Here is a 20321-nt window from a genome sequence, read left to right as displayed (position 1 = left end):
TTATTTTCATTATTATTATATATTTAGGGGAAGATTAAAAATATATAATTAATTATTTTATATTAAATATATAAATAAATAAAAAACAGCTTGTCAAAATGACAAGGTTTGATATTGCCGTTAATTATAATGCCCTCGTCCGCTAGAGGGCGCCTGCGCGGCGGGCTTAATGTTAACGCATGCGCGCAAAGCGAATCACTTCCTGTAGTGGATACGCTTTGCAATGCATTGTTGTTAACGTGAACTCTTTCCAAATAGTGCTTTGTAGCGAGGCTAGCCGCTTGTCAAGCAATAAGCTAACGGAAACCATTCTCAGCCTGACTTGCCAGCCAGTGGACAGGATTACTAACACCGAGTGTCTTGTATTTCTCTGACATTTTAAATAGTGCAGTCATCAACCGTCGTTTGGGACGTTGAAAAGCTGAGCTAATGCTATTGAGGTAGCTACCAAGTTACAAGGCTACAGGCTATTTACTTGCCTCTTTTTTTTGTATGCTAGCTGGTTAGCTCTTCTAGCTGCTCAGTATCTAGTGGAGTAGTGTAGAGAAATAGATTTTTCTTGTGCTGGTGCAGGACGCAGTGTGGTGGCTTCTTCTGGCCTGGATTAGCCGGTTAGCGGTTGTGTCAGAAAAGTTTGCTCGCTTCAAATATAAGGCTTTCTAAACGTGGTCCACTCTGATACTTATATAGTTTTAGTTTTCAGGTGGCCAGCGCATGATGACAGTTGAATAAGTAAGTAGATGAGTAAACGTGTTTCCTTTTTTTTATTCTTAGTAGCACGAAGTCGTTCAGCATTAGCCTTTAAGAACTCCCTGTTCAGAAAGTGCGAATCTACGTTTACTTTGGTGGCCTTCAAAAAAATGACCAGCGATATCCTTTAGTTTCCTGTCCATCTGTTTCACACCCAGCATGCTTTATTTATCCCTGATGAAGATCGACTAAGTGACTCGGTGAAGTTCAGAAGGAAAGATGAGTGAGCTGATCACACGGTTACTCTTGGCTTTGTGTGGCTCTGGAAGAGGAAGATGACAGTGCAGCGATGAGCTGATTGAGAGTGGACCAGAAGAATCCGTGGAGACTGTTAGAAAAATGCCCAGAAGAAAACAATCAAACCCACAGCCTGTCAAATGTAAGTATTATGCGTAAGCTCAGCCTAAGAGCGTTTATTATCTGCAGGACAAAGTTCTGTGTAAAGTGTGACTATATATACACACACACACACACACACACACACACACACACACACACACACAGTATGTCTCTCTGAGCTCGTTACGTTTGTTAAACTATCTGTAATATATGTCCTCCTTGTTTTCATCTAAATGCTCTCCTGAAATGCTGGCTGTTTCTTCTTCTGTTGTGATTCTTTCCTTGGTTCATTTCCTTTCAAAATCTCTGCCATGAGCAGGGATCTGTACCCCTCCCTGTCTTTATCTTTGTCTTTTTTTTCTGGTTCCTTCCTCAGTTTCTTACTCCCTTTTCCTCTGTCTGTTCACTGTGCTGATATGTGCCATTATTGCCAGCGTTTTACTTTCTGCCACCTATTTTTTTGCAACAAATTAATCAAAGCAGACTGATACGCCTTTTCCTCGTTGATTTCCTGGCTCTGATTCACTTAACATTTCATGCGCCGTGTTATCATTAACGTAGCTCTGTTGGTAATTTGTTTTGGTATCTTAGTGGGGCCCGAAGATGCTGTTGGTGTTGGAAATCCAGGGAGTTTGGTTCTGGAGAGTGATTTCCTTCTTGAACAGGATTTTGGGGAGAATGACTACAAGATCATAGGATTTGAGAGAGACTCTGGTTAGTCATTTTTTTTTAAATGCCACGGTATTTTTTGAATACTACAGTCTAAAAACACACACACTAGTTTCCATGTTTTTTTCAAAGGCTCATGAAACACATGTTCCGGGGTTTCTTTACAGATTCGGTAACTGCTGACATGGGAATTCCAGCATACGCCTTCAGTGACGAGGACTGCTCCAGTTACAACCGCCTCAGCATGGAAAGTGACTTTGAGGACCCGCGAGACACTGAGAGCGAACGGGAAGAGATAGGTGGAGACTCATCCTTTGCCCCATACCTCTCCTGTAGGCAGTGTGGCCAGCTCCTTGGTGATCCCCTTAGTGGGGCCCTCGACGTGGCAGGACTCTACTGCCTTCAGTGTGGTGGTGAAGAGAAGGGAACAGAACAGAATCACGAACAGGGAAAGGAGGCAGTGTTTGCTCAGGGCTCTCGGCAGAAAGGACACAGAGCGAAATCTAGCCCCAACTCCTACAAAACCCACTCATGTAAACTGTGCAGCTTTACATCGCGCTACTCAAACCACCTGAAGCGGCACATGAAAACACACAATGGCGAGAAGCCATACCAGTGCCAGCACTGCACATACGCTTCAGCTCAGCTGGTTAACTTACAGAGACATGTGCGGACACACACTGGGGAGAAGCCATACAAATGTGACTATTGTGCATTCGCCTGCAACTCCCTTGGAAACTTAAAGAGGCACCGGCGCATGCACACTCAGGAGAAGCCCAACAAGTGTAGCCAGTGTGAATACCGAGCAAGTAGCAGCCACACCCTGAAACGGCATATGATGGTACATGAAACAGATGAGTCCACAGCCATGGTGGAAGGTACATTTTTATATTTATATTTAAGTATGTCCAGACTATGTAAATGAAAAGATAAGTAGGAAGGATTTGCAAATGAATGATTGTAGTTGGTTCGGTATTTTTTAGTTTAAGTTATTGCATGTTTTTGGTTAGACAAGTTCTTGCAGCTTTGTTAGCCAAAGAGGAACCACACATTGCACAGCATGCATTTAAACAGTAAGCACTTAAAGTGTAAAGGGAAGTAAGAACAATCAAGTTCCTTAAACTGAACTTCCCTACTGAGAGGATGAGGTTTATTCTGCCTGTGCTTCTTTAAAAAGAAAAACGTAACTTTATTTTGTGTGTGTGTGTGTGTGCAGAGAATGTAGGACCCGATCTGAGTGTGCACATTAGTGCTGATCCAGACTTCCTGCAGAGTATTGGGAGCCTGCATGCTGATCATCATCCTCCCAGTCTTTTAGAGGCAGAGGCACTTGGCCCGGAGTCAGAGCCCATTGCCGAGCTGCTTTTCCCCATCACTTGTCGCGTGTGTGGCTTGGCACTGGAGGACGAGGACGGTGAGGACATGCACATCTGTAACAAGTGCACTCTGGACATGCTGGCTAAGAGCTCTCTAACTAGTCCTGAGAAAGAAGACAAGCTTTTCTCTTGCACTTCATGCCCCTTCATCACACAGTACCCCAACCACCTTGTGCGGCACATGAAGACTCACAGCGGGGAAAAGCCTTACAAATGCCCGCAGTGCAATTACGCCTCAGCCCACTTCGACAACCTGAAAAGGCACCACCGTGTGCACACAGGTGAGAAGCCCTACAAGTGCCACCTTTGCGACTACGCGTGTGGGAACCTGGCTAACCTAAAGCGACACGAGCGCATCCACTCGGGTGCCAAACCCTTTCAATGTACCGTGTGCAACTACAGCTGTAACCAGAGCATGAATCTAAAGCGCCACATGCTGCGGCACACTGGTGAGAAACCATTTAAGTGTCAGGAGTGTGCCTACACTACAGGCCACTGGGACAACTACAAACGGCACCAAAAAAAGCACGGCCACTCCCCTGAAGGCTGGATGAAGATACCATTGCCAGAGAAGGAGGAAGAGGAGGAGGAAGGCGAGATGTAGCCTTTGGTTGTTTTTTTTTTTTTTTTTGTTAGTTTTTTCCTTTTTTTTTTTTTTTTTAAATGGAGCCCTTCTCACATGCTCTTAATACCTAGCAGAAGTTGCCTTACTGTTTTTATATCGCAAAGGTGCAAGGTGCATATGGCAAGAGTGTGACCCTCTAATTCATAATTTGTTCCTCTTCGAATGTTGACAGTAGTAAGACTACTGTGAAATCGTTCTATCAGCATGCTGAACAAATTCAACAGAGAAGCGAGTATATCACCACAAGCATGCATGGGAGTTGACATTAAAATTGAAGTTTTATTTAATCTGTAGCACAAACCATTCATGTCCGGTTTGAAAAATGTTAGACTTTGAAATTTAGACTGAGAACAAATGTGGTTATACATCTGTTACCTTAAAGCTGGTCTGATTAAGCTGACTTATAGGCTAAACCTTTAATAACACCTCCATTCTTATTCTTTTCATATCATTTACTGAGGGAAAGTGTGTTGCAATAAAGCCAATGAGTCGTACTTTTCTAGGTTAATACTATATTTCTTTTAAATTCTTTATCGTGGATTTGATTACACTGAAAACCTCTGGTTGCTGCTAAATTATATGAGATGTACAAATATGTAGGTGCTTTTTCTGGATTTTACTGTAAAACAATTGTCAGCTGCCCCTGCACCAATGCTGCACTGATGTGTGTGTGTGTGTGTGTGTGTGTGTGTGTGTGTGTGTGTGTGTGTGTGTGTGTGTGTGTGTGTGTGTGTGTGTGTGTGTGTGTGTGTGTGTGTACAATAACTGGGGTCTTTTAGGCCCCTGGCACTCGCCTTATTTCCCAAGGAAATGTGGTGTGTGTCTGTAAGTGTGCTTGTGTGTTTGAGACTTTTTGTAAGTGACTTTCAAACAGTTTTTGTAATTAAGTTGTGTGACGCCTACTGTGAAATTTCATTTTTCATGAAATTTAAGCCCATTAACGGGATAAGGTTGGAAATATGATTTTTTTTTTTTTTTTTTTTAGGAAAGACCTCATGAGGAAAAAAGGGAGAAAGACCACATTTGCTATTATTATTTTATTGAAATAGTCACAGACAGCACATTTCTATGATTGTAGGTGTCTTAATGGTTTTCACTCTATGCTTTTTGTACAATATATTTTTTTTGGAAAGAAATAGTAAAAATATATTTTGTACAGAAAGAGCACAAGATTTATTTAAAAAAATGGCCAAGATTATTAGTCATTCAATGAAATCAGGGACAAAGTCAACATATTTTATGCAGAATTATGAACTTGTAATGTTGTCATATATTGTCAAAATGATTATTTAAGTACTGTATATTATTTTTGTGGTTTTTCATTTGCTTTATTGTTGCAGGGACTTGTTAAATGACCCTTGGCTTTATAATAAAACAAGAGATTAATTTTTTTTAAATACATGTCTTGTATTTAATTCCACTGACTATAAAGAAGGCATGTTAGTTTTTTTTCTAAGCATTTGAGACCGCTTGCCTCTAGAGATCAGTATAGAGCTTGTTAAAAATTATTACCAGGCAGTTCTCATTTTTAGAGAACTGAAAGGGGTGTGAGCAGGTCACGCTGTGAACACACTATACTCTGTATAGTGTGGATAAGAACGTATATTTCTTACAGAGAGTTGTGTTGCTGGCTGAAATCACGGCGCAGTAGCTGGTTGAAGGGGACCAAACCTCACTGAGACTCCTGACTTGGTTCCGGTTTACCAGCCACTAAGACGTGCTGCCCAGCAAGACGTGTAAGATGTTTTATATTTAATGTATGGAGAACCACATTCCACTTTAGTACACATCCAAAGAACAACTAAACACTTCTATAAAATACATATCTACTTATATTAAGCTATTAGATATTTGATCATTTGGTTGAAATAAAAAAATAAATAATAATATTGTACATTATATTGGAAAATCTGTTGGATTTTTATCCTAAAGTTAGAGCTCCATCTGCTGTACAGAAGATTGGTTATCCTCTTTATACTTTCTTGGCATGCCCCCCACCTTTAAAAAAAAAAAAAAAAAAAAAAAAAAAATTTTGTTTTGTCAAACCGTTCTTTTTTTTTTTTCTCTCCTCTCTTTTCATTTGCTACCAAGACATTGATAGTGTAAATAGATGTGCCATTATGTCCTTATGGAAACAGCCCATCCAAATTAGCTTCTTTGCACCTGTTCCTCTATTTATAAGAGTGAGCACTTTACGGCACCTGTGTTCTGTCAATCAGCCTGCACCATCACTAGCTGAATGGGATGCTAGTCTATAAGTGCAACATGCATGTCATGGGGAGAACATATAAGCATATGATCTCCACGCGATGTCGTCTCTGACTTTGACATATTCTTTATATTCAGTAATATGTCTCCATAATTTTAAATATGTATAAAAGGAGAACATGATTATACACTAAATAATAATTTATTATAATAATTTACTCACTTTCAGGTTTCAAATCCTTTTTTCCCCCCTTGTAACCTTGACACTCTGATTTGTAAGGATGTATATGATGATGATGAAGATGATGATGGCAAAGTCCCCCTGAAACCACACACTTCCTTACATTCCATAGCTGAATGCAGTATATGGGGATATAAGGAAGTATGTTATCTCAAAGAGTAAATAGGGATTCCTTGATCTGCTGCAATGACTCATAATTATGGTGGAAAATATAAAATACAGATGTGTGCTAGAACACTCAGAAAATGTATCATACAATTCCAAACTCCACTGCTATCATTTATTGTGTTTCTTCTTCTACTACCTTTAACATTTTAAAGAGAATTTAACATTTTGTGGACAAAACTTCAACCCTTCCCAGTTAAAGTTAACTGAACAGACTAAAACAGTTTACTTCTGTTTCAAACTCTAGAATATAAACACATTGTAAAAGCAAATGTGCTGCTTTTCCTATTCTCACCACCCAAAGAAAACAAGGAATATTTTCTAGACTGAGCTGAAACTGCGTCTCTCATTATGCAGCCGTTATGAATCCCAACTTCATGGATTCCTGGAAAAGCATTAAGACAAGCGTAAGGCTCTTCACATTACTTGCCCAACCCTTGAAAACTGTTCCTTCACTCGTAGTGGAGTTTGTCCACCTTGGCCTTTCCCTCTGTCCCCTGTGCAGCTCTCTTGTCCATATCCTCCTCCTCTGCAGTCGTGCTCTGGACTGTATCCAGGACAGGCTTGGCTTCTTAGCCTTTTCTATGAGCAGCCCTCCCCCTTGCTGTCGGCCTTCCACCTGTCAGTGTCCTTTAGAGGCCTGGGGCTCTCCTGCGCCTCCTGTTCCCAGGCCTCAGCACTGTGACAGGGCCAGGCAGCCTGTGAAATCACACCTCTCAGCTGTTCGCACTACACATGAGACACCCTATACCCACTGCTCACTCTTCCACTGAATGTCAATGGCTCCTTAAAAAAGGAGTACTTTTGGGGGTAGGGTTGACTGGGAGACAACTGCGAGGAGTTTTTTTATTGGGACAGTAGAGCAGAAAATGGTTCCAGCACCACAGCTGACTGTGGAGTTTGTAATTTTAGGTATTTCATATACGGGGATACATCCTCCAATGCTTTGTTCTTTGTTCCTTCACCAGAAATGATGACACATTTTTTATCACAAGTGCATAAAGAGTCTGCAGTGAATGAATCACTTTTGGTAATGGCCACTGGTTTGTGACATCAGTCATATAAAGCATATAGTAATGTAAAGCATCTATAGTATTCACCACTGTGGCAAAATCTGTCATGGTTAACAGACCAGCACTGGGTCCATGGTTTGGATTATGTTTCTGTCTGAGTGATGAACTGCATACAAGCATGATAACAGAATGCACCATATGAGCTCATATACATTTCCCTTTTTCCATTTTAACTTTCCATCCAGTGGCTGCGGGATCACAAATCGGGATCCCTTCCATGGCTGAAGCTGGAAACAGGAGAGCGCAGGGAAATGTGAACGGGGAAGCAAACACTTCATGGCCACTAAGGTCAACACCTGTGTTCTAAACTCAGCCTGGGAGTCAGGGTAATTATAAAACAAGCTCATGCATATAAACACTGATGCACTGAAGGACAACGATTAACACTATGCAAAGTTCTACACAGGGGTTGACAATCGGTCTGTTTTACTTTGTGGGTGCTGTTGTTTGGCAGAGTGCCAAACACGCGGCCTAAAAATATCCGATCTGATTATAGCACTGAACTACGGCACTGATACATCCCTCATTAAAGCACTATTCCATAACAATCTTCATCTTCCTTAGTCAATACATGTAACAGATACATTTAAAAAATATATGTAAAACTTAGAACATTCAGCTGCATAATAGTTTGTTAGAATAAAACTATGACCAATTTTACTAGGAACATTATACAAATTCTTGAATATATTCACAATACAACCCAATCAATCTGATCAGTGTTTAAATGGCATACTACAGAATATGTCATAATAGGGTTAGCCATAATAGGGTTATTTTTAGATTGCTAAACACACTACCGGTGGTTTAATAACTTTTTCCTCCATTCAAGTACTCGTTTATCTCAGTCATTAAAAGTACCACATGACTTTTGTTCATATTTATTTAGTTTAGCCTCTAATGGTGTGCCTGCATAAATACAAATGTTACAAAACTTGGATCAAATTCCCAGCATGGCTTTTTGTGTTTGGGATAATTTTGTGCATGGATATAAAAACCTATCGCTTTCAAATTACAAAATGACTGAGTGATAGAAAATGATTGTTGTTTTTAAAATCAAGACAAGATAAGACAAGGCATGATAAAGAAGACTTTATTGTCTTTGTCATGTGCTGCTGAGCAAAAGAACAAGATTATAATGATAATAATCCTTAGTTCTTCAGACAACATAATGTAACAATATGTACTGATATTCTGTAAAAAATAATGTAAGCTTGAGTTTAGGTAAATAATCACGGTCTAAAAAACAACCTCTTATGCAAACGATGTCTATTTAATTGCTTAATTGTGTGCGTATGCCCACTCAGAAATATATCAGGCCTTTGGCACAGAAAAGACCGATTTACAACCCCGTGTTGACTCATAAGGTCCTCAACATTAAAAGAGGTGATGTGCTAGTGTGTGCTAACCAGTTGCCAGCCTTGAGGTGGATACAGCTGTTCAGTAAGGGCCACACGACCAGTCTCTTAAAGGCCTGCCATTGTGTATCTTCCTATCCAAGAGGTCAAAGGTACTATAATCAACAGCTTAAAAACAGGTGGTGATTTTGACTGAATGAAGCATGTGCTGGTTTTTCTCTTAGCTGGGCAGCATTTTACAGTAATTTGGAAACTAGACTGGATGTACTCATCTCCTTGTGTGGTTGGCTTGGTGAAAATTGTAATCAATATTTTCTCACACTAAGGATATTGTATGGAATCTTTTGTACTATTTACCATTAGTAAAATGGCATTACTATCATATATTCATTAATGTTAAGCCATGTAGCATCACATGATAATCCTATTATGTATACAAAGGATCACACTCATTAAAAGACACTCGAGTGTTATTTTTTAATAGGTTTCTCAGTTCAGTAATCATGCCATATCAATACAATATTGTTTGTGTGAATCTACAGTCTGGCCTTTAATTAAAATAGCCACAGCATTTACTTACTAATATTCTCCAATTGTTATTTCTCGTTTTTTTATTTTATTTCTGTTTTTGTTAATGTTGACCTTTTTTTTTTTTTTTTTTTAACACAATCTACTGTAGGTCATCAACAGCAATTCAGATTATTTAAATCTCCGAAAGGAAGAAGTATTATTTAACATATATTTTCATTTTGGAAGAAAATATATTACCCAACCACAAATTATCCTGAATGATCTTTAATAAGCTGTACTAAAAGATTTACTACCTTTAGTCTTAACTAAATAATATGAGGTCCTCACAGGGTTCAGCAAAATAGGGCATTTACAGTATGTTCCCCGAAACTTATTTTGCCCCAATTTGCTTTCAGCATAAAGGAAAATTTTGACAAATAGGTTTATAACACACACAGTGACTTGAGGATTGGCAAAGTTCTAGAGGTGTTTCGAAGCAAAAGTGAATTGACAGCTGACAGTTATCTCTGGAGACATGAGCACTTAACAGATGAAACTTTTCATAGATAGTCATGTATGCAAGAGAGGGCGTCTACTCCAGGGATTCAGCTAAGAACAGAGTGCTTGGAGAACTTGGTGACACCAGTTTTTGAAGTTATTGATTAGTAGTTGACAGGGTATAACAAAACCCCATTGCTAAGTCGCCACCGTTGCTTGCTCCCTCTCCCCATGCCACAGTTGAAAAAGCAGCTGGAGGTCTATTGCTCACTCTCTTTCTTTGTCTCTCTTTTCTGCTCTCTGTCTCTCTCTCTCACACACCACACACACACACACACACACACACACACACACACACACACACACCCAGGACATACACATGGTCCACACAGCAGGTGGAGTATGACCTGAGAACTCGCCTCCTCCAGCAATGTCACCTCTCTTCAAGGCCAGGCTTTTCAGCTGGGATAATGCCCATGTCTCATGTGCCTCATCGTTTAAGTTCCTGCGAGTTTGGCAGGGCAGGGAAGCAGCTATGCACATTTAGCACATTATCCAAATCTCTGGCATGCCATTCAAGGCCCACTGTGGTCTTCCCTGAATGTTTGATGACAGTTGTGAAGGCATTTGCTTTAAAACTCACATGCATGTCTTTGTGTGTCTGTTGAGAGATTGCAGGAGAAAGTGTATGTAATCTATATATATATATAAAGCTCAAAAACCACTGACTGACTCACTCACTCATCACGAAATCTCAAAAACCACTGAACGGATTGCAATGAAATTTGGAACATACCTTCCTCTTGGGTCTTAGGTGCTCACTAAGAAAGGGTTTTGAAAAATTCGCCCTGGATCGCGGCTAACTCGCGAAAAACGCGATTTCTCACGCATTGTAAATTCTTCGAAATAACATAACGGATCCTAATGAAACTTAGTACATTGTTTCTTATTACATGTTAGATGCACAATAAAAATTAATTTCAAAGTAGTTCGCCCTGTATCCGTACTACAAAGGGGTAGTACGTTATTTGTTGACGTTACATTCTGATCTCTGATCATCCAGTCCTGCTCAGTGCTTACTGCTTATTGCCATATTGCTTAGCGTTCTGCCTTCCGTAGCGAAGCACGGGTACTTTCAGCTAGTAGTGTATATATAAACGTTAAAGCAATACAAATCAAAATAGTCAATGAATGTAGAAAGTGTCCAATAATTCTTCTTTCTCTGAGAACAGAAAGAAATCCTCTCTGTCTTTGAGTGAATCTGTTTATACAATTTCTATTGTCTTTTTTAATAGAGAGCAATTTAGTTCTATGTAATATATATATATATATATATATATATATATATATATATATATATATATATATACTTTTTTTTTTTTTTGCATTACAGAAATTTGGATATAGTTATAAAATTAACAGCTACTACTGCTAACCAAGCCAATGTATTATTGCAACAACTTCAGGATGTTAGGCAACAAACTGCATCGCTCCAATGTGCTCAATGTTTGTCATCTTCATCGTACCCTGTTTAGTCACTTTTGCTTTGTAGACTGTTCTCTCTAATGTGTGGTCAAGAGAATGTTCCTAATGATTGCAAAATATTAAGCTTGTTAGCTTAGCACATTCATCTTTGTGAAGTGAATGTCATGTTTTGATATTGCCTGTCCGGTTTTAAGACCTGTGAGTCACCAGTTTTAGCAAATAGAGAGTGAACTTTGTCCAGTGTTTCATTTCACCTTATCTTCTAAAAGCCTCGTGGATGATTTGCATAGAGGGTTTTGCCCACACGTATGTTACAAACAGATGTTTCCTGATGAAATGAGAAGTTTAAAAAGAGATACATAATTACGGTCACTGGTTTCATGTGCCCTTGTTTAGCTTTGCTACTCATGACCTTTCTTAGGCAAATGTCTAGACTATCTATGTTTTTTTAATTATTTTTATGTCTTAAACTCTTAAAAATACATGTATGCCACCTACATGTGAGCCATTCCTCATTTCAGCTGCCAACCAACAATTTGTATGTGATGCCTTCAAATGTAATCAGTGATGCATTCATAAAACAGTTTAAGGTCATTATGCCGTATCTCCTGAGTGTGCCTCTACAGAATTTTGTTTGCTGTGTGCTTTAAAAAGTTTTATTACATCAAGGATTCACATGAACGATCACTGATGTTCAGTATTAGACAGTGAGTAGTGGGAAACACCCTTTTGGTTTCTTAAGAGCTTTCTTTTATGCTTCGGTACCTAAGGACACCACATAAGTTCTTCACTTCATCAGCAGCATTTGCGTCTGTAAAGAATTTCTCCAATGGGTCTGGTAAGCTAAATGTTCAATATTAATATAATGTGGTTTCCATTTCCTGAAAAGCATCTCTAAATGAGCGTGATGTGAAGCCCAATGAATTGTGTATATATTTTAGAATCCAAAACTATATAATGATGGCAGGGTAGGTTTCATTCTTGTAAAGGTATATCTTATTCATTCTAACAGCTTGTTCTAAATGTATTGGTACAATTTCATTAGTGAGTCTGTTATTTAGCATTTGAGGAATATGTTAGAAACATGCGCCATATGTACCATATGTGCTGTTGGATGTAAAAGTGTTCTGAATAATGTGAACTACTGCTGTGTGAAAATTTTCAGCATAATTCACGCCCAAAGCTTCATCCTGGAGATATTATTGAGTTCCGTCGAAACAAGTATTTCTCCCAGTTTGGAATATACTATGGCGAAAGAGATGGCGTCCCTTATGTGGCGCATTTATCATGCAGGGGTGAGCAGTTTGTTGTTTATAACAATGTTTATACAACTGTTGTATGTTTTGTATGTTCATAATCGGTTTATACAGGGTTCATAAACAAAACCTTTCCAATTTAGACTCTGAGACAAAGTTCCTCCTCTTTGGTCGGGCTTTGAACGCCGCTGTGAAACTGGACCCGCTTGATGTAGTTGGAAAAAAATACAAAGTGAATAATTACCTGGATGAAAAGCACCCACCTCGAGACTTCTACTCCCACATCAAGTCAGAGATCGAAGAAGCCATGACTAAAACCTTCACCTACGACATTCTGTTCCATAACAGTGAACACCAGGCAACACTATTGCGTTATGGAATCAAAAAGTCGGAGCAAGTGAGAAATCTATTTAATTACTAATCATACCATTTATTTATCAGGCACATTTATACTATTACATTTTGACATGCAATTTTGCTAAGCAGGGACTAACACAGAAATAGAAGTAGTATTATACTAACACCTAAACAACTAATTAAAGAAAAAAGAAAAGAAAATATAATTGGTAAGCAGGTCATTATAACTAAGTCATATATCTTTTATATATCAGATTAATTACTATTTATATCAACTCCACAAATGCTGTGCAACATACCTCTGCTTACAAAGGACATTATAGCTAACATAGGGTCTCTTTATAATTAACTATCACAAAGCAGGGGCTCCCAAAAATACATCACTCTAAAAAATTTGCCTTACTTTCGTAATCTCTAAGATATCTTTGCTAATTTTTGCAGAATAAGTAATGACTAGTTAACTAGTATTCCCCAGGAGTCATATGTACTTCATATGTATACTGTACATAGAAATTACTAATAATTCTTAGCTCATAACAAAGTACCAAACTATTACTTTATTAATTCCAAGTATTCAATATACTACCATGAGTGTTAATATAGTACGACAACATGGACATATTGCTAGACAATAATCCTAATTGTGGTGTCATGTGGTTTCCAGATTGACAAAGTCTACGCAAAAATAGTTCAAACCTGGCGTGAACCTTTTGAGAAGAAGAAATTTTGAGTCTCCACTTGGGGGCAGAAAAGGGACATCTCGATTGAAGCGTGGCATGAAGCTCAATGATGCTGGAGATGAGTGGAGACTCTGGTAGTAGGAAAATATATGTCATCTTTTTTAAAGAGTCTAAAAAAAATGTATGCAATATGAAAAGCAGTGCTTCAGATTTAATATTTCAACTTTACATGGAATTGTAGTTTTCTTCCACGTCACAAGGTTGCAGAGCTATTTTTTATTTTTTTTTATGTTTTCCCTTTTGGGATGTTACATTTTCCCTCCTCCAAACCGTCATCACAGTAATCTATCATACACTCTGGCATGACACTTATTTAGAGTTATTGCTTTTACATGTTAAATGTACACAATACATAATTTCTACCCTCAGTACTGGAAACATCCACTCTTTCAAAAAATCTGTAACTTTTCATAACTTCAATACCCCTCATCATATTCAAATTTTATGTCCTTAAATTCATTTATGACTTTCCATAAGTTTTTTTTTATGCAGATATTTATATAAGCTATGTGTCCAGTTGAATACAGCTTAATATTCTTTTGGAATAATGTAATATTTCTCCTGTGTTTTTATATATATATATATATATATTTCTTTTTTTTTTTTTTTTTTTCTCTCCTCTAGTTCACATCAGGCAGACGCTGTAAATGTATATTTTAATATGGGCAAAAGAAAGAACTGTAATGTTATAATAATGCAGCAAAGATTTGATGTATTTGATTTATGTACATTAGGAAAGATTTTCAGAAAGAGTAACAGAATCTGCAATAACAGATAGTACTAAATTGATTATGTCCTGATTAAACTGTTGTTCATCACTGACAATCAAGAGTTGCTTGCACATAACTGAGTAGCTGTTTTGGTGCGCTGTGCGTGTGTGGAACAATGATGAAACCACAAAGCAGGAGATATAAAACAAGAGAAGAACTTTAGCACTTTAGTTTGCTACTGATTCTAACATTCCTTCTCCCACATTAAGTTTTTACATTTTCATTTTCATGTAAACGCCATTTAAAAAGTGATGCGGGACATTTGGCAAACCTTTAAAGAAGTCCAATATTTGAGCGTCCAGAGAACAAACCTAAAGGCTAAGGTCAAAGCATTATTTCAAATATGTAAAATGTTTCTGAAACTAATAAAGGTGTAATTAATCTATCAACATGTTTTATATTCAATTGTATTATATTGCATGCATTTCACTAGTATTTTAATGATAAGCAAGAAGTTGTTCTGAAGAGAAAGCAAGCCTAAACACCTTATTACAGTTATCAATGTATTGATTGTCATGTCTCTCATTTTATCCCATTTGTGTTTTTTTTTACATCAGGACTTGGTTAAGGACTTTTAGAGGAGGTTGAACTCAAGAGCTTTGTAATTTAGATCCTGAATTTCAAACAGCAGGAAACAGACAATAGATTTAAAGCAGTGACATTCAGAAGCTGACTGATTATTGATCTCTCTGGTCTGTGATAATTTGAAAGAGGTTAAAAGTGATGTATGGCCTGATTATTTCATGTCATTAACATTTTATGTTTCGCCTTTGTGTTGCTTTCAGTCTACTACCTGGTTTCTCCAGTTCCAGCCTGAATTCCTGTTTGTTATTCGCACCTCTATCTGATTTGTTAACACATTTTCTTTATTTGTAGTCTTCTTATGGCTTGTTACCTACACATTTCCTCTAATTTCTTTACTTTGTGTGTGACATCTTAAACTTTTTTTAGTCTCTGATCCAGCTTCTCTCATGGCCTCAGTTTCTACCACTGTTGATGTTTTATTAATGTTCTTTTTTGACAGTTTTCCCTCTGTAGCTGTCTCTGCCTGACACCACAAACCAGAATGATCAATAATATCTGAATTTCCACTCTAACTTATAGCTCTACATTTCTGCCTCAGGATCAGGTCTTAAATGATCCTGTGGTGTGGTGTGTTAAAAAACGTAATCTTTACCCCACTGTTCTGATCTTTCCATTTTTTCAGCCTTTTGATCCTGCTCCAGTGCCAGGTTGTGCTACTGTCCCAGAATCAGTCACGAAGCCTGTTTCTTGTGACGAGGTCAATCACAGGACTTGCTTCCTCTTCCAGCCATAGTGTTAGACACAGTATCTAGGCCAATTTATCTTAGCAGCAATTAACATAAAAATTATGTGTTAAGCGAGACATATACACTCTATAAAGGCAAAGACTATTCTCTCTTCCTATTGAAAGAACAGCCCCATAGAATTTTTGTGCACTTCTGTTTTCTGAGACAGTCTGCAAAATAAGAAATGAGGTTGTGTATGAACTAAACATATGGAATACACCAAAAACATAAAAATTGTGTAATTTTTTGGGCCACATCAAATCCTTTTATCGATGTGGATGGCATACTATTTATTCCCCTCTGAAGTAAGTTTTAAAGTTTTTTTTCCATCCATTATTCATTTCTAGTTAAAGTGTGCATGAAAGCAAGAAGATTTATTCCTATATTTGTTAAGAGAAACAGCAAAAACCGGTGACTGAATATGCCTTAAAGTTTTACTGAGTTGTCTTGTTACATATTAGCTAAGTAAACTGGGCCTGTTAGGATCTGACATATACATTATATGGACAAAATGTTTGGGGCACCGGACTTTTACACCCATATGTGGTTCTATACCAAAATGTTACTACAAACTTGGAGGCGCACACCAATGTAGGATGTCTTTGGATGTAGAATTAAATATTCCCTTCACTTGAACTAGGAGACTCAAACCTGTTCCAGCAGGACAATGCTCCCATGCACAAAGCAAACTCCATGAATATGTTTTTCACAAATTACATGAGTGGAAGATCATGAGTGAGCTCATGAATTAAAATTCTGACCCTGTCTCAGTGCCTGACTTTACAAAAGTTTGTGGCTGATTAAACACAAATGTCCACAACCATGTTCCAAAATTTAGTGGAAGAGAATATTAATGGTTATTAAAACAGTAAAGGGTGACTGGGATGGACATATGAAAGCACATGTGAACCTTATGGTCAGGTGTCCTTAAACCTATCTTCATATTTTGTGCAAAATGTTCTGTATTAGTGTGTAGAATAATGTATATTAATGCAGATGACTGAACTAACCTTGTTCAACCCTGTCTGTAAAGTCTATTCCAAAAACCGGCCTATTGTTAAGGTGCAAATGAGGGCTCTTAATGCAAACCCTGGCATTCTTACATTTTTACTCAGAATAATGGCTGCTGACATCTCAAGGTGCCCTCCTTCCTATTCTAAAATCAGGTTTTCTTTATTTAGTTGTGCTGTCATATCTAGACCCTCTGGAGACCCTACTTGCACTGTGATTATCATATATCATGTTGTTTATGATTCCATCACACACAAAAATTTGGTAACCAGTCTTTCGAACTCTATGAGTCTCAGTGTACTGCTACTGCAGGACATTGATACCCTCCGCCTGTTGTGACAGCTCCTGCTTCGTTGTCTGCAGTTGTTTGCACATACAGTTCAGATTCCTGCTGCAATTAATTCTTACCTGGATGCTCCACTGAGCAACGTTTCCCAAGGCTGCTATCATAATTGCGAGGTGTTGCATGTGAACTAAACCTGTTTATTGCTATGGTTATGTCAACAAGTTTCACTCAATATATTCCCAGAGCCTTTATTTTATCTCCAGTAGCAGCTTTATCTTTATTGGTGATCCAGAGCCTGTTTCAGGAAAACTGACCATGAGGTACGAATACACCATGTTCATTAAAGTTTCCCAGATAAACCATTCTGCATTTTTACTTTAATACAAACTATTAAAGTGAAGATCCGGCAGTGAAGCTGAGGATGGCTCCACACAAACAGCCTAAAATTTACTGTGGAGGGTTAAACTCAAGAACCATAAAGATGGATTTGGACTGTAATTAATATAAACAATCTGTAACAATGGTTAAGGCCGCAGCTGCCATGAACAGTTTGTATTCAAGTGAACAATTGATAACCATAGAATAATAGAACTATAATGAATGGACACTTGGTGTCAGCAAGATGAGGATGGTTCCCATCTGAGTCGGGTTCATCTTGCTTTCTTACTTTTATCATCTCCAGGAATTTTTTTTTGTCACTGTCACCACTGACTTATTAGGACTAAACAATAGGGACTAATTTATGATGCTAAAATTATTTTTGTAATCTATTTATGTCTGTAAGTCTTCTTTCGGTAAATGTCAATTGTTAAAGCACCATGTAAATACAATATGACATGAATTATAACCACCTTTGGCTTGTTCATTAGTGATCAAGATCTAATGCAAGATTTCTATCAAGTTTAGTTTCTTTTTTTGTTTTTGTTTATGTTAAAAGAGATGCACAAACTGAATATGTCTACTACTGTCTATATATTTATTCCCCTTTGTTTTAAAGGCTTTATTTCTTGTTGCAGTTGTCCATGCGTCTTAAAGTTTTCTTGTCTGATTCCATCTTCCTTATTATTCTTGCTGTGTAGGACCTCGGTTTGACCTCTGACTTTCAATATGGATTTGCCCAATCTAACCCGGTGCCTGTGACTTGAACCCCTGCAGCAGATATTGATATTGATTTTTGGAAAGTAGTAATAAAATACTACAGTTTCATACAAGCACCTTTGGCTCCTATTGCTTCACTCTTTTCTAAAGAAGTGGATACACACACACACACACACACACACACACACACACACACACACACACACACACACACACACACACACACACACACACACACACAATAAAGAGCACTTTAAAAAAAATAAAAACTGCAATTGAATTCTGATTGCCAGTTTCTGACATACAGAGTACAAAATCATCTGTTAAGCACAAAAATAACTCCTTAGCAAACTAGCATACTTAATCTGCATTTGTTAAAAATATACATTATTATAATATAACTCCCCAAGAATGCTCTATTTTACTGAGGTTATGTCCTGAGATAGTTCAATAGCTTATTAATTTTTTAAAGTTGCTCCACCTAAATAGGCACTTTATCATCATTTGCATAATTTGCTTAACTATGCTAAATCTCATTGCCATGTTGCAATTTAGGAAAGTTAATTGGTTTAGACACAGTCACCGTGCCAGTATATTTATAAGCCATCTTCTCTAATGAGTCTTCAGTAATGTAACTGTCCTACTGTATTAAGTGTGACACTTCACAAAGCAGCAATTTTAGACCTGTAGAGAGACAAGTCTTCAACCCGCTTTATAATTTTATGTCTCGGCCGGATCCTCACTGAGGGCAACAGAGGAAACCCTCAATCAATCAAAAACACAAACCGAGTGGCCATATTTGATATATCTGGCCACATTTGATATATAAATAATGATGTGTTCTTTCACTGTCATTGCAAAAAAGTCATTATATTCAGTATACTATATATTGCTCGAAGGTATAAAGCAATTTGGTAGTCATGAGGAAGGATGTAAAATATGGAGTAAAGGCTACCAGAGAGTTCCAATAATACAAAACAAATAAACGATTGTTTTTGCCAGAGAACCTATTTTAGTCCTTGGCAAAAATGCAGTTCCATGTTCAGTGTTGGTCAGCGTTGTTGAGTGTTTTGAGATTATTTATTTAACATATATAAGATAACTATTGAATTTCAGCTTCAGTTAAAAGCATTTAATTTAATTTTAATCAGTACATGCACAGTATGACCTCCCAGTTGTGGCAATGGGGACATATTTTTACAATTATTTATCTAAAACTTACATTCTTCTTCCAAAATGGGGCTATGGTTTCTCCTAAAGAACATGTTTATATTAAAACATTGAGAGTGGAAACAGCAGCTTGTATGCAACAGTATGTGCTTTATTACACAACGAAACTCAATTGTCTAAATTCAGTTTGTAATATTTAATTATATAACATTCATACATTATTTATTTACCGTTGGTATCCATCCATGTTATCTGACTGAGGGCTGTGTGATGGACATTGAGCCTATCCTAATAACACTGGAATTAGAGCTCATTGGAGTCTCTCTCTTTTACACCACATGCTGCATCTGCAGAGTCAACAGCATTTTGGATGACCCCAAACACCCATCTCACACACTCTTCACTACCACCAGGGAAGAGGTTCAGAAGCATTCGGGCCTCACATCCAGACTATGCAACAGTTTTTTCTCACTCAAGCCATTGGTCTCCTCAAAACACAGAACTGAACTGTTCAAAACTCACACATACACACACTCAACTGTGTGTTACTAAACTGTTACAACCTGAACTCACCACACACTCAATGCTCATTTCACTTCATACACATCCATGTCTTCAGCAGCACCCATATTATATTTAATTGTATTTGACTGTATACATTCTGTTTTGCACTTCTCAGTTGCTGCTTTTGCACAACATTGTGTTCATGTTTACAGGTACAGTCTTGTTTATAAATCTCTTTTGCACATTGTACTATATACCATATTATACAGTATGTTTACTAGTCGGTGGTATTTTGAGTTTTGTGTATCTGTCCCACTCGTCTTTTGTCTGCACGGTTTGCACTTTATGTGGCGAGGACAACTTACTTTAGTCCTTAGCTCTGTGTTCTGTTATGTAGCTCTGTGTTGTTTTATGTAGCACCAGGGTTCTAGAGAAACGTTGTCTAATTTCACTGTGTACTGCATCAGCTACAGTATATATGGGTGAAATGACAATAAATTGATTTTCCTTATATGTTTCACC

General features: G+C 37.7%; 2 protein-coding genes across 4 annotated transcripts; both read left to right on the top strand.

Moving 5' to 3' along the window:
* Positions 1–190: 190 nt before the first annotated feature.
* znf513b (zinc finger protein 513b) lies at positions 191–5156 on the top strand. 2 transcript variants are annotated; one of them, XM_083545508.1, is made up of 5 exons: positions 191–732; positions 934–1129; positions 1681–1803; positions 1926–2636; positions 2975–5156. In XM_083545508.1, exons 2-5 carry the CDS (start codon positions 1090–1092, stop codon positions 3736–3738), a joined length of 1638 nt encoding a protein of 545 aa, XP_083401634.1. In that variant the 5' UTR covers positions 191–732; positions 934–1089; the 3' UTR covers positions 3739–5156. The 2 variants fall into 2 exon arrangements, with proteins under 2 accessions (XP_083401634.1, XP_083401633.1); XM_083545507.1 differs by having other exon boundaries at positions 191–1129.
* Positions 5157–11804: 6648 nt separating this feature from the next.
* plaat1l (phospholipase A and acyltransferase 1-like) lies at positions 11805–14805 on the top strand. 2 transcript variants are annotated; one of them, XM_083545533.1, is made up of 4 exons: positions 11805–12135; positions 12463–12592; positions 12697–12950; positions 13575–14805. In XM_083545533.1, exons 1-4 carry the CDS (start codon positions 12127–12129, stop codon positions 13638–13640), a joined length of 459 nt encoding a protein of 152 aa, XP_083401659.1. In that variant the 5' UTR covers positions 11805–12126; the 3' UTR covers positions 13641–14805. The 2 variants fall into 2 exon arrangements, with proteins under 2 accessions (XP_083401659.1, XP_083401660.1); XM_083545534.1 differs by lacking the exon at positions 12463–12592 and having other exon boundaries at positions 11827–12135.
* Positions 14806–20321: the final 5516 nt, after the last annotated feature.

The sequence above is a fragment of the Silurus aristotelis genome, assembly GCF_946808225.1.
Source record: "Silurus aristotelis genome assembly, chromosome: 6".
Taxonomy (NCBI): domain Eukaryota; kingdom Metazoa; phylum Chordata; class Actinopteri; order Siluriformes; family Siluridae; genus Silurus; species Silurus aristotelis.
This window is presented reverse-complemented; position numbering and strand designations above follow the sequence as displayed.